Below are 12906 nucleotides of genomic sequence, written 5' to 3'. Positions count from 1 at the left end.
TGTCTCCGCTCAAATCATAGACAGGGGACTCCAGAGCTAAGGCCTGTCCAAGCTACTCTTGCTCACAACGCTCCTTTAATTTGTTCTGTGGCTTTTATCACAGGTTTATCTATCTGTCTATTTGTTTACTTGCTTCTTTTGAGGGAGCTGGTAATCTTCCCTGCTAGATGGCCAGCTCCCTGTGAGCAGAGGCTACTGTTTTATTCACTCTTCTCTATTCGGGGCTTATGTGTTTGCTGGGTTATGAAATCTGCTCCTGGGTTCCTCAGAGTGCACAGCACCACTGTGAGCACATTGAAAGTGCCAGTAAATACCTAGGGATTAATTTCATGTCTGAGGTCCCCTTTGCCACAAGGAAAAAGGGGTGACTGATTCTCTTTTTGCGTGAAAGTTGACTGGACAGGGACTCAGGGATCGGGGACAGGGTGGGGGGCAAGTCAGAGAGGGACCTCGGGGTCAGAACAAGAGCATCACCCAGTGGACAGCAGTAACCGGGTGCTGACCAGTCTGGGCTTGACCCTCCCACCCCCCCAAGCCTCTTCTGGGCAGAGATGTCCTTAAAGCAAGACTGACACAAAGGGAGGGTTTGGCGTGCAGGCCTCTGCAATGCAAGCCTGGAAATAGGATGTCTTCACAGTGGTGACCAATAGAGGATCTAGAATATGCATAGGAAGGGGTTTTTCTGTTTTCCACCTCCTTTAAAAAAAAGTTCGACAAATAATTTCATGTAGCAAATATGAAGTGTGCAAAATATTTAACCCGCCATCTCTGAGGACTCCCCTCAGGGTCTGTCACTCCTCAAAGTCACCCCCAAACACCCTGGTCCCTAATCAGGGAATCGAGTGTATTCCTCCCTCCAGCCTTTGTTTTCTAAGCATCTGACAGGAATCCGATTCCTTCCATAAGTGGAGGGCAGTGTCGTGTGCTGTGTGTGACGTGAGCGACTCTGACACAGGGCCGTCCAGCCCCTAATGGTCCCTGCTGCTCTGTCAAAATTTTTGAAATAGCCACCATTTATCTTTGGGAGATGGAACTCTCTGGAAAGCTCCATCTTTGCTTGCAGGCACGTCTGGGTAGCATAATTGCCTTTAATATTTCCTTTTCCACCCAAGAGCAGGATCTCAAAGGGACTGCAAGAAACAGAACAATCTCATCACTACAAGAATGGGGGTTGTGGGGTCAGCCACCACCCTATGCAGACCTCCCCTCCCTCCCCTGCAGGTCAGGTTTGATCAGGGCCTTGGTACTTTTCCACGTCTTCTCTCTGCCCGTGGAAGGGAGTATGTGCTGGAAGCTGCTCTTGCCACCTGTGGCTAGCCTGGAAGGTGGACTGGTAGGGAGACATGGGCATGGGCCCCTTGGGGATGTGTTTGCATGCCACTGCTTCTCTTTCTGCTCCTGCTCAACCTTACCCTAGCAGTGGCAGACCTTCCCACTCCAGCACAAATTAAAAAAGAGGCAAGGGCACAAGGGTGAGATGCTTATCCTTTATTAAAGAGAGCCAGCCTAGGCTGTTGGGGACAGTGAAGGAAGCATCCTGGCAGTGGCAGGGGCTTCCAGCAACTGGAGCTCTTCAGCTTCTAAATCCTAAGCACACAGTGGGCTCTTTACTATTTTGTCCTAAAACAAAGAAACAAACAAACAAAACCCAATATAATAGTGAACAAACCTTAAAGTTGGACGAAGATGGTGAAACACAGAAACTTTAACATCAGATAAGAAGTTCAGTCAATCTGGGAGGAGCTAAGCTTGTAAACACTTTGATTATTTCTCAGAAGCCTCTTAAAAGGTGAGATGACTGTACCTCCTCCCCAGGGGACATTTACATTGTGACTGTCCTCTCTGGATTGCAAAAGGGGCCGAAAAGCATCCAGGGGCTTGGGCAATCCACTGCTAAGCAGTGTGAGTGGAGGAAGCCATGTACCATGAGCTTTAAGATGCTGTCCTTGGTGTTCTTGGGGAGTAAGTCCACCAGCGTCTTCAGCTGGGTCGCCGCAGCTTTCATGTCTGCATCAGGTTTGAAGGGTTCCACTGCAGCCTCGAAATTGGCAGGTGTGCCCAGGTAGAGGGCTTGAACGATGCCTACAAATCTCTGGCAGATTTCTGCAGAAGCTGGAGCACGGGAAAGAGAAAGCACATGAATCCAGGCCCCTTTCCAAGCTGGCCAGCTCCCTGGCTGGGCCGATCCCAGGTGCAAACAGCCAGGCCTGTCAGCAAGAGATAGCAGCCTTTTCGTCGATGGTGAAGGATATGAGATTGTTGATGCTCCAAGCAGCTGGCTCTTGGGCTGTGTGGATACTTCCTGGGTTGCAGCCAGCTTTTTGTGGCTTGCCTGAGCCTTCCTTGCACTTCCTGGGTTGGGGTGAGGCAAGGTGCCATTTGTTCTCTCTGTTAGAGTTCTAGGCAGAGTATTGACAGCAGAAGCTGCTGGTCTAATTTTTTAAGATTAATTATTATTGTTTTGAAGAAGACTGGCCCTGAGCTAACATCTTGCCAAACTTCCTTTATTTTATATGTGGGATGCCTGCCACGGCATGGCTTGGTGAGCTGTGTGTAGGTCTGTGCCCGGGATCCAAACCGGCAAACCCTGGGCCTCTGAAGGGGAGTGCACGAACTTAACCACTGTGCCACCGGCCTCTGGTCTGATTTTTCATGCCGTGTGGGGGATGGGAAGAGGCCACGGAGAATTTTGGCTCCCACTAGAAACAAGTCCCCGCCCTCAGGAACATTGGCAAGAGTCACCATTTCCTACTTTTTCTTCCTCCTTCCCACTGAGCCTCAGATCCCGTCCTTGAGTTCTCTGCCTTGTATGCAAATTCAGGTTCTCTGCCTGGACTCCAGGGCCCCACCCAAAGTGGGCGCTCCAAGTCAAAAACCCTCTCCGGAACCTAGACCCCTGCTTTGCAACTTACTATGTCACCAGGCAAGTATTTTAGCTTTCTGTGGCTCTGTTTTCTCATCTGTAAAGTGGGGATAATATTCCTACTTCGTAGGGTTGTTGTAAGAATGAAAAGAGACCTGTGAAAGGGGCTCGGAATAGTGATTCACACAGTGTAAGTACCAGATAGATGTTGGATATTATTGCTGGTGTTATTACCTGTGTGCTCACACATATGCACAAGTGCACCCCAGATCCACCCCAAAACGTATTTCAGTCCCGTCTTGCTGAGCCACCTCCGCTGTACACAACATCAAGTTCTTCTGATTAATATACTTTTCAGTCCAAAATGATGTTATTTTCCTTTAGAATGAGCAACTCTGCACAATAGCTGTTCCCACCGTCTCTTGGTTTTGGTTTTCTAACTCTTCCCTCATCCCATCTCGCCCTAGGGTCATAAAACTTATTTCCATGGGTATTATGAAACTTTCAAAGTGAGTTCACTGGAATTAGTTAAAAGAATATATATATATATATATATTTTTTTTTTTTTATTAAGAGAAGAGGCTAATAGGTGTTAAAAAACAGGTAGGTGACCCAATTCCCAAAAGATCCAGGGGCTTGGAGGGAAGTGTGGTTGACTGTTCTCTCCCTCTCTCTCTGTCTCTCCCCTCCATTCCTTTCCTCTTAGTGACAGCTGCAACTACTCAGAAACTGCTAATCTCCTTTTCGCAGAGGACAAAAATGTTTAGAGAACTCCACTCTGGGTTGGTAATTTCCCAAAGGAAAGATCCCCTTCTGAAATATTCCTCTCTGCCCAGAATGGGAGACCTTGCCTTGGTTTGAGTTTCCTTTGAGACATGAGGCTTTGCAGCTCCTTCCATCCCTTTGGCTGCCACACTGGTGTGCAGACCTCAACCTTGGAGGCTGCACCAAAGTCTCTTGGCATCTTGGGGTCTGTCCAAGATGGGCTTTGAGGAGCTCGTTATTCCTATTCTGTTGGTCGTTGGACAAATGCATCTATGTGGGATCTCCTCCATGCCTCCCTCCCATCTATTCCACTCCCTGGAATCCTGAGGCTGTTGGATAGGGAAGATGGGATCATTTTCAGGTTTTCTCACAGTCTCAGGGCTCTCCTCAAGTTCCCCAGATGGGCTTGTTCACTCGCCCAGCTTCCTGGCCGGGAGTCCGCGTGTCCAGGCCCTCCCAAGAGCCACCCTTTCTCCTGAGCAGAAGTGGGCGGCAGGGAGAGTTCCGGAGCCCAGCTTGGGGGAGAGGGGCTCTGGGCACTCACCAGGGCTGCAGCAGAGAGCCAGGATGGCCAGGGTGACGATGATGGCGAGTTTCATGGTGGACAGGAGGCTGGTGAGTGAGGCTCTGGCCGTGTCTCTGGATCCGGTGGTCTTGAGTGAGATGTGCGTATTGAGATGCCTTCTTATATGCTCGAGGCTGCACCCAGAGAGAGGAGGGCAAGGCGTGGGATCCAAATTACGGGACCACACTATTTACTTGGGCATCAGATCCGTGGAAAAAGTAAATATTCTCTTTTCCCAACCCAGTTTCTGACCCCACTGAAACTGAGGTCACACAATGGGCCACTTGGGAGGGGTGGAACCCAGAGTCCTACATGGAGGCAGCAAGGAGATTGGAGTCAGAGAGCGTGGAGACCTGGCTACTTGTGCCACTCTCTTTGAACCTGAGCACTGGGGCAGTTCAGTTCAACAGAAGCAATTGTAGAGGCCGCCTGGACCCATCACCCCGGGAGAAACTGAGTGGCAGCGACAGGATGTGGACTCAGGACTCCTGACCCTCCACTGGGCTCCTTCCACCACTCCTCTCCCAGGGAGGCGGCTGGACCTCAAGCCTTGAGGGTCACATGGTCCAGAGCATCACGGTAGTCACACTTGGGGGATACCCTGGAGAGAAGTATGTCGACAGGTGAGGGACTTCTCCAGAATGCCCACGAGAAACCCAAGCCCCAAATCAGGCTGGAGAATGCCCTGCTTGAGCTGGGTCCGTTCCCACCTGCAACTGCTCTCAAGTCCTGCCCTCCCAATGGCCAAATCGATGGGCGCTCCAGCCCTTATCTCGCTTGATCTCTTAAGGGCCTTGACCCTCTTAACGTTTCCTTCTTAAGCTGTTCTCTCTCCTGTGCTCCCACGCCTCAGTTCTTTCCTCCCCAACTGTCATTGTTCTTTAGATGTTTGTTCTTTGCTCACTGTGCTTACTTACGTGTTGGTGGTTCCAGGCTTTGGCCATAGCCCCCTTCTTGCCTCCCCTCGCCACGTCCCGTGGCCACTCCCTTCCTTCTCCAATGCCAATGCCCTAGAACACAGGCCTGGCCTGGCTAAAGTGGAGTCCTAAACGGCCCCTTTGCCTCCTAGCCTGCCTTCCTCAGCCATCCTCGGAAAGGCCAGCAGAATGAGCTTTCTAAAATCCACCGATCATATCCTTCTCCTTCTTGAAACCCTTTGAAAGCTTCCTTTTTGTGGTCAGGATAAAATTCAAGTGCCATTTACAAGGCCCTTGTCCACTGACCATTTGGGCATGTGGCATTTGAGCCTCGGTCCGCCACTCCCATACGGTAATCTAACTCTAGCCCGGTATTTGCAGATTTGAGAACACTCCATGTTTTCCTTCATGCCATTCTACCTTTCACAGGCTACGCCTTGGTCCTGGAATGCACATCTCCTGCCTTGTCTACTTCTCCCAATCCTATTTGTGTTTCAAGATTCAATCACATGTCTGTTCACTCATTCATTCAACGAATGTTGACACCTACTGTGTGCCAGGCACTGTGCTAGGACTTGGGATAGACATGGAGAGGCACTGCCTGGAGCCCCTTCAAGAAGAACTTGCCACCTGGCTACGAGGAGTGTGGTCAGCAGAGAGCTGCCAGCTGCCAGTAACTTTCGGGTCTGCTCCAGCTGCAGACTGCTGCGTCACTCAAGTCATGCCCTTCCTGGGGGCTGCTCACATCTGGCAACCGAGCAAGGAGGGCACTTCTGCACCATGTGGGATAATTCTGGTGGGCAGGACTTACTCCAGCGCTCCCTGCCCAGTTGGCTGAGACTTTGCCAGGCCTGCATTGCAGGCCAATTTTCCTTTTGTCCAGTGCAGCTTTCCCCACTTCCCTTCACAGTTGCTGATCCCTAATGACAATCTTGCACTCCAGACTCCATCTCAGCATCTGCTTTCTTGACAGCATCAAACCACGACGGAGATGCAGCGATGAACGAAGCAGGCCTGGGTCCCTGCCTCTGTGGAGCTTCCGTCTGCTGGGGGAGACAGACAAGGAAACAGGGATGAAAACAAAATAATTGCAGGTGTGTTCAGTGCTAGGGGAGAAATTAGCATGGCGCTGGGACAGAAAAGGCGAGTGAGACCCACTCAGGTGAGGGAATCAGGGCGCTCCTCTCCAAGCAGGTGATCGATGCTGAGCCCCATATGGGGAGGGGTTCTAGGTGGAGGGGATGCCAGCACCGAGGCCACCAGGTGGAAAGGACTTGAGTGGACCTGAGGAGCACAGAGGGGCCCTTGTGCTGGAGTGAGGAGCATGTACCAGATGTACAAGACCGGCGGGGACCAGATCTCACAGGGCCTCCCTCTAAGGTCACGGAAAACTCTGGAAGGGTTTGTTTAATGCTTTTTTTTTATTGTGTTAAGATACACGTAATGTAAAATTTACCATCTTAACCATTTTTATGTGTACAGGTCAGTGGTATTAAATACATTAACATTGTTATGCAACCATCACCATCATCCATCCCTAACTTTTTCATCTCGTAAAACTGAAACTCTGTACCCATTAAACACGAACTCCCCATTCTCCCCTCCTCTAGCCCCTGGAAACCACCATTCTACTTTCTAGCTCTAAGATTTGACTACTCTAAGTATCTCATATAAGTGGAGTCATGCAGCATTTGTCTTTTTGTGACTGGCTTATTTCACTAAGCGTAATGTTCTCAAGGTTCATCGTGTAGCATATTGCAGAATTTCTTTCCCTTTTAAGGCTGAATGAGATTCTAGTGTATGTATAAACACGTTTTGCTTACCCGTTCATCCCTCGATGGCCACTGGCATCGTGTCCACGTTTCAGCTACTGTGGATAATGCTGCTGTGAACATGGGCAAACAATCCGGAAGATTTTATTCAGGAGCGGGATATCTGATTTTCCTTTTGGTGAGATGGTCCTGACTATTCTGAGAAGGGATGGGGTGGTATGAGGGTGACAGAGCAGCTCAGCAGAAGAGATGGTGGGGTTTGGACCAGCTTACGGCAGTGGGGTGAGGATCTGAGAGACACACAGACATGCTTGGTGCTGGATAGAACAAGGCGGGTGGGGGAGAGGCAGGTGTCAGGACGAGCCCTGTGGGTTTCTGGCACGGACAGCTGGGTGCGTGAGGTACTATTCTCTGACCAGGGAAGACTCGGGGGGAAGCGGGTCGGGGATGGGAACCGAGTGAAGCCTTCTCCAACCTGTGGTTCCCGTTAGTGTTCCCTTTCACCGTGAGCAGCTATATCCCCACCGTACGCTGTTTTGACTCCACAGTTGTTTACTTGTTCAGCTCTTTTACGTGATGGTTGCTAAACAGAAATCCGTGGAGCATGAATTGATGAATGAGGCCTTCATATCACGTGATGTTTGGAGGCTCAGAGGTGCCTTAACGTGGTTGAGAACACAGGTTCTGTAACTAGGCACCCATGAGGACTTGTGGAGTAAATTACTGTGAGTCCATACAATAAAACACCGTGTGGCTGAAAAATCAGGATAGGAAGACCTTCTGAGTGGATGAAGAAATGACCCCCAAGGCAAGCTGCAAAGGGAAGAAAAACCAAGGTAGAACAGAATCAAAAACAGACTAAAAAGGAGCAAAAAGAAGCCACATAGGTAATTGCTTATATATGCATAAAACATCTCAGGGAATGGATGGTACGGGTTGTTTCCAGAAAGGAGAACCATGTGGAGGGATCACTGAGAGAAGACTTCACTGTAAGCCCTTTGGTCCCTTTGAATGTGGAGTCGTATGAATATATCATCGATCCAAAGTAAATTTTTAAAAAGAGTGAACAGATTTCACACATGCTATAACATGGACGAACCTTGAGGACGTGATGCTAAGTGAAATAAACCAGTCACAAGAAGACAAGTGCTGTATGAGTCCACTTACATGAGGTACCCAGAATTGTCAGATTCTTAGAGACGGAAAGGAGAGTGGTGGTTTTCAGGGGCTGGGGGGACGAGGATGGGGAGTTTATGTTTGTTTAATGGGGACAGAGTCATAGTTTGGGATGATGACAAAGTCCTGGGAGTGAATGGTTGCACAACAATGTGAATGTGCTTAACACCACTGAACTATACATTTAAAAGTGGTTAAGAGTGTAAATTTTATGTTATATGTATTTTATCACAATTAAAAAATAATAATAATAAAAAGAGGGAGAGCAAGTTCTAGAATAAGCCTGTCTGAGTTGAATCCCAGATCCATCGGTTACTAGCTATCTTATCTTGGGCAAAGTACTTCATCCCTCTCTGTCTCGATTTCCTTGTCTGTACACTGAGCATAACGATATTATCTACTGCATTCGGCCGTGAGGATTAAATCTGTGTAACGCCCTGTAAGTGGCACCTGGCGTGGAGAATGTATTCAGTAAACGTTGTCGAGTATTGTGTTCGCGCGTCTCTGTGTTTAAGGCACAAGAGGGAGGCCTTTCAATGTTGGGTTTTCTTGTTCAAGTCTACACACGCGTGACTCTGGGGAATACAGAGGATCTTGGGTAAGCTGTGCTGCTTTCATGCTGGCCTGGGCCATTAGGATGAGCTTTTCCTTTGTTCCTGCCACCCTGCTGTGTCCATCACGTATACCTGTGGGCCTAGCTGACTCCCGTGTTCCTGACCTGATCCCAGGGCAGGGGTTGATAAGTAAGGTTACTTGAGGACAGAGTGCTTCCAGGGTCCACCTGTAGGTAAGCCGTGCAAAGAGGCTTAGGGTACCCAGGAGTATTTTCACCTCTCCGTCCTTGAGCTGTAGAGTGAGGGCCTCTCTGTGTATTCTCCCCCAAGCCAGCTGTTTGACAGAGAGGGCCTCCTGGACACACGACATGACCACTTAGTGACATGGCCCAGAGGTCATGCAGAAAATGGCCCCACGAGTGTCATTTGAAACAGTTCATTGGGTCAAGAACCTTAAAAATAGCACTCTGTGTGATATTCTCTAAGCTGTGATATAGGAATTGTGTACATCCTGTTCTTGCTCCTGCCATCTCTCTTTGGATGTTCCTTCTCTGGTTCCAAGGGTCCCCAGACAGGCACTTCCATCCTGGCCCTTGGGAGAGCCTTACAAGGTGGCAGGGCTGTCTCTCTCCCCTGCCCAGAAGCCTGTAGAGCGACGGCTTCTCTGACTTGCCCTGTGGAACAGTTAGGCAAAAGTGTTAGTCAAGGCTCAGAACTTCTCAGACTCTAACACCTGCTCCTTAAATCCCTAAACCCCACACGCTGTGAGTTCCAGGCCAGAGGCCTCAAGCCTGCCTCAGCACATCTGAGGACTGGGAGCCACTATTTCTGGCTAGTTGTGGGCAGTCACCTGGTCACTGTGCAAAGAGCAACTGTTTGCAGGAAGACAAGCCGCTCGATTGTTAGCACCTGGGGCATGGCAGTGAATTGGCATGGTTCCTGCCAGGCCCCCGAACCAAAACCGTAGCCCGTGTTGGCTCTTCCTGGCTCTGGGTGAGCCCTGACCTGGAGTTACTGGAGCTTCAAGGGCAGGGCCTGGCCACAGCTGGGGGAGCGGCCAGGGAGCCTGCCCTAGGCCCAGCCTTCCCCTGGCTCCATCTCGGAGGGTGTGAGCGCCTTGTACCTGGCTCTGGCCTGCGAGAAGAGCAGGAGAAAGCCTTAGCCAGAGCCTGAGGGTGGGAGGGACCCAGGGGATCCTGAAGCCCTGCCTGGGGATTTGGATTCTAATGTCCACTGGCTCCTCCTCCATGCACACAGTGTGAGTATGACACATGGGTGCCAGGTTGTGAGCCATCTTCAAGGCCCCTCAGGGAGCCTGCCCAGGTCCCCACTCAGAGGTCTGGCAGCAGTGGGGGGTCGGGGGGCGGTGGTCTGGGCCAGCAGCAGCTCCCCGCTCGTCCTGCTAGAAAGTATCAACTGAGACCAGATGTTTACCTCTGGGCTTGGCGCATGGCTATCCTGATGAGCAGGAAGCGGAGGTACAGCCTGTGCTGGCATCTGGCTGCAAGTCCCAGCACGGCCCAGAAAACAGGTTGGAGGCCATGGGCGGGCCATTCTGATTCTTTCCATCCTGTTGGGCCACTGGGGGCTCAGGCCACCGGCTCATGAGGTCAAGGGGTCAGCTCATGGGGCAGACCAGAGCTCAGCCTCCTCCCTCCACCCTGGGCTTCCGGCTCTGTGCTCGCTCAGGAAGCAGGCCCTGAGCACAGCAGATTTTCCCTGTGGGTTTGCTCCATTCTCTTCTGCCTCGGTGGCTCCTGGGGCTGACCCCTGCATTGACCCAGGACCCTCCCGGGAGGGCCTGGCAACTTCTGGATACTCCAGCTGTTTTGTCCACTGGTCACGATGCCTAGGGCCTGTGAGTTTTTAGAGGATCTAAAAAAATGTCATGGATCTACTGGCTCCAAAATATAAAGAGAAAATCTCAAAATAGTAATTAATAAATATTTATCTAGGTAACGTTACTGCAAGTAGATTATTGCAACTCATTTCAACCATGATATAGTTATATGTAGATACAATAAAGTTTAAATCCTAGGAACCAAATCATAATTCTTCCTAGGATCAGAATTATTAAATTTATACAAGCCCCTTCAAAAGTTCACAGCCAAAATTACATTCATTATGAGAAGTTTATCTATTTGAATGTGTTTGATATAATATGGAGTGGGAACATCAAAACTAAGATTAGCGCCTCGTGTCCTGCTCGCCCAATACCCGCAGCTATGGCCATACCAGAGCACAGCCACCCACAGAACAGGCAGCGTGGATCAGAGGGAAGAAATACTCCAGCTTTCCTCTCGTCCCATCCTCCGATCTATAGCCAGAACCTTCCACGGGCTAACAAACTGACATTCAGCCAGCAAGGGGGCCCAGGTTTTCTGGTCCTTAGAGGTCGGCCTCCTGAGGCACAAAACAGATCAGAGACAGGTGCAGAATGGATGGTTGGGTGAGTTCAAATATAGAATAACCAGCACATAACAGTATCATTCTATATATTCGGTTCTGGATCTCGCTTTTCCCACTTAATACTATGTCTTGGATATCTTTCAACTTTGGCACCTGTAGATACACTTGATTTTTCTCATGCTACATAATATCCCTTTGCAGGATGCAATCTCATCTTATATAATATAATGTAACCAGTACCATATTGACGGATGCCTGAATTGTTTCTAGTTTTTGTCCTATTACAAATCACACAGTGACCTACACGCCTCCTTCTGTCCTGGGGGTTCTTTCCGTGGGAGAGACCCCTGGATTTAGACATGCTGCCATTGGTATTGACTTTCCCAAGCTCATCCGTTGCCACTGCAGATGGGTTGTTGATGGTGAATGTCAGGGCTGGGAGGCGGGAGGGTGTCAGGGGTGGGATTGTCAACTGTTCTGATTTCCCACAGGGATCTTGGTCATTTTTCCAGTGCAAATTGGCCCTCAGCCCATAGATAGGACAGTAGCTGGTGTACTGAGAGTCGGCAGAGATGTTAATGTGGGCTGCTGAGAGGCATCCTGGGGGCACACATCACCCACCCCCCAGCTGTGGGTTGTACCCAGACACAAAGTGACCTGGCTTTTGCTGTTTGGAGGGTTTCAGGGAGGGGTGGGGGTGCGGCAGGCTCGACCTGCTGAGGATCTGAGCACTTTCTTGGCTCCCCAGCCAGGCAGGGCGGATTGAGCTGAAACTTGGGAGTGGGCGGGTGGAGCGGGGCCGGGAGCTGGGGATGTGCCTCCGGAGTCCGGGGCACCCAGCAGAACCAGCAGGTTCTTTGCTTTGGGGTAAGCTCCCTCCGAGGGGTGGGGACACTCAAGTTGATGGAAGTCCCTGTTCTGCAGGGTGGAAACTGGTTCCCCTCCGTTTCACAGGCCGGCTCTGTGCATTTGGGCAGCAGATTTTTGGGGTTGACAGCACATGACACGATGCACTTCTTGACCTTCCTCAGGAAGCTTGCTCACTTTCTTGCTTAATTCTGCAGGTTCTTTGTTCGGTGGTGAGTCACCCGTGTCCTGCCCTCCGTTTCTGCCCTCTCCCACCTTCCCTGTCCTGTGCTTGTTCCCACCCGTAGGCTTGGTAGGTCACCGCTGGGGCCCCTCTGCCCCAGCACCCTCAGGGTGCTTTGCACGGGGCTCTCAGCCGTCATGGGGCACATGAGCCGACATGGTCAGCAGACGTGGGTCAGGGCCCCGCTCTGATGCTGGCCGGCCCAGCGGCTCTGCAGGGCTGCAACTGTCCTGCGCGCACAGGGAGCAGGGAGGGGAGACAGCTGCAGGCTCCTTCTGGCTCTTGGTCTGAGGCCCAGCGATACCTCACACATAGGAGCCTGGTGAGCCCCTGGTCCTGCGTCCCCCACCCAACGGCCTACGCTGTCCCCTCTTAGCTCCACCTCACCTTCGGTCCATCAGGGTGATTCAGGGTCCTCGAAGACAGGCGCTTAGGAAATGAAATAGAAGTTCCCTTTATCTGTCAATGTCTCTGGCATCTATCTATCTATCAGGTATCCAGCTTTTTCTATCTATTTTTATAACTAAAGTAGTTATATTTTATATTAATATATATTTTGTATCTAATATATATTATGTAATGTATATTTATCGCATATACATATATAAATATATGAAGACTGTATATTACATATGATACATAATATATAATATAATGTTTATATTATAGGGGGCTGGCCCGGTGGCATAGTAGTTAAGTTTGTGTGCTCCTCTTCGGTGGCCCGGGGTTCGCTGGTCAGATCCTGGGTGTGGACCTACACACCTCTCAGCAAGCCACGCTGTGGTGGCATCCCAC

At 50.3% G+C, this 12906-nt stretch overlaps 2 protein-coding genes and 1 long non-coding RNA gene across 3 annotated transcripts in view; 1 reads left to right on the top strand and 2 right to left on the bottom strand.

Moving 5' to 3' along the window:
• The window catches only part of AHNAK (AHNAK nucleoprotein), a 138332-nt gene that overhangs the window by 103649 nt on the left and 21777 nt on the right, over positions 1-12906 (top strand). Inside the window, exon 6 of the mRNA XM_070488000.1 lies at positions 6084-6204. Coding sequence (XP_070344101.1) covers positions 6084-6187 — 104 coding nt within the window. The 3' untranslated portion in view covers positions 6188-6204. The remainder of the gene's footprint in view (positions 1-6083; positions 6205-12906) is intronic.
• On the bottom strand, positions 1474-4913 carry SCGB1A1 (secretoglobin family 1A member 1). Its single transcript, XM_044750462.2, has 3 exons — positions 4173-4913; positions 1925-2112; positions 1474-1620 (listed from the first exon to the last, which is right to left on the bottom strand). The coding sequence occupies exons 1-3, from the start codon at positions 4225-4227 to the stop codon at positions 1588-1590; spliced, it is 276 nt and encodes a 91-aa protein (XP_044606397.1). The 5' UTR covers positions 4228-4913; the 3' UTR covers positions 1474-1587.
• On the bottom strand, positions 6024-7466 carry LOC139040802 (uncharacterized). Its single transcript, XR_011495132.1, has 3 exons — positions 7358-7466; positions 6934-6995; positions 6024-6156 (listed from the first exon to the last, which is right to left on the bottom strand). It is a non-coding gene; the product is annotated as an uncharacterized lncRNA (long non-coding RNA).

This window comes from Equus asinus, chromosome 17 (assembly GCF_041296235.1).
Source record: "Equus asinus isolate D_3611 breed Donkey chromosome 17, EquAss-T2T_v2, whole genome shotgun sequence".
Taxonomy (NCBI): Eukaryota; Metazoa; Chordata; class Mammalia; order Perissodactyla; family Equidae; genus Equus; species Equus asinus.
Note: the sequence above shows the minus strand (reverse complement) of the source record. Positions and strands in the feature narration are given on the sequence as shown.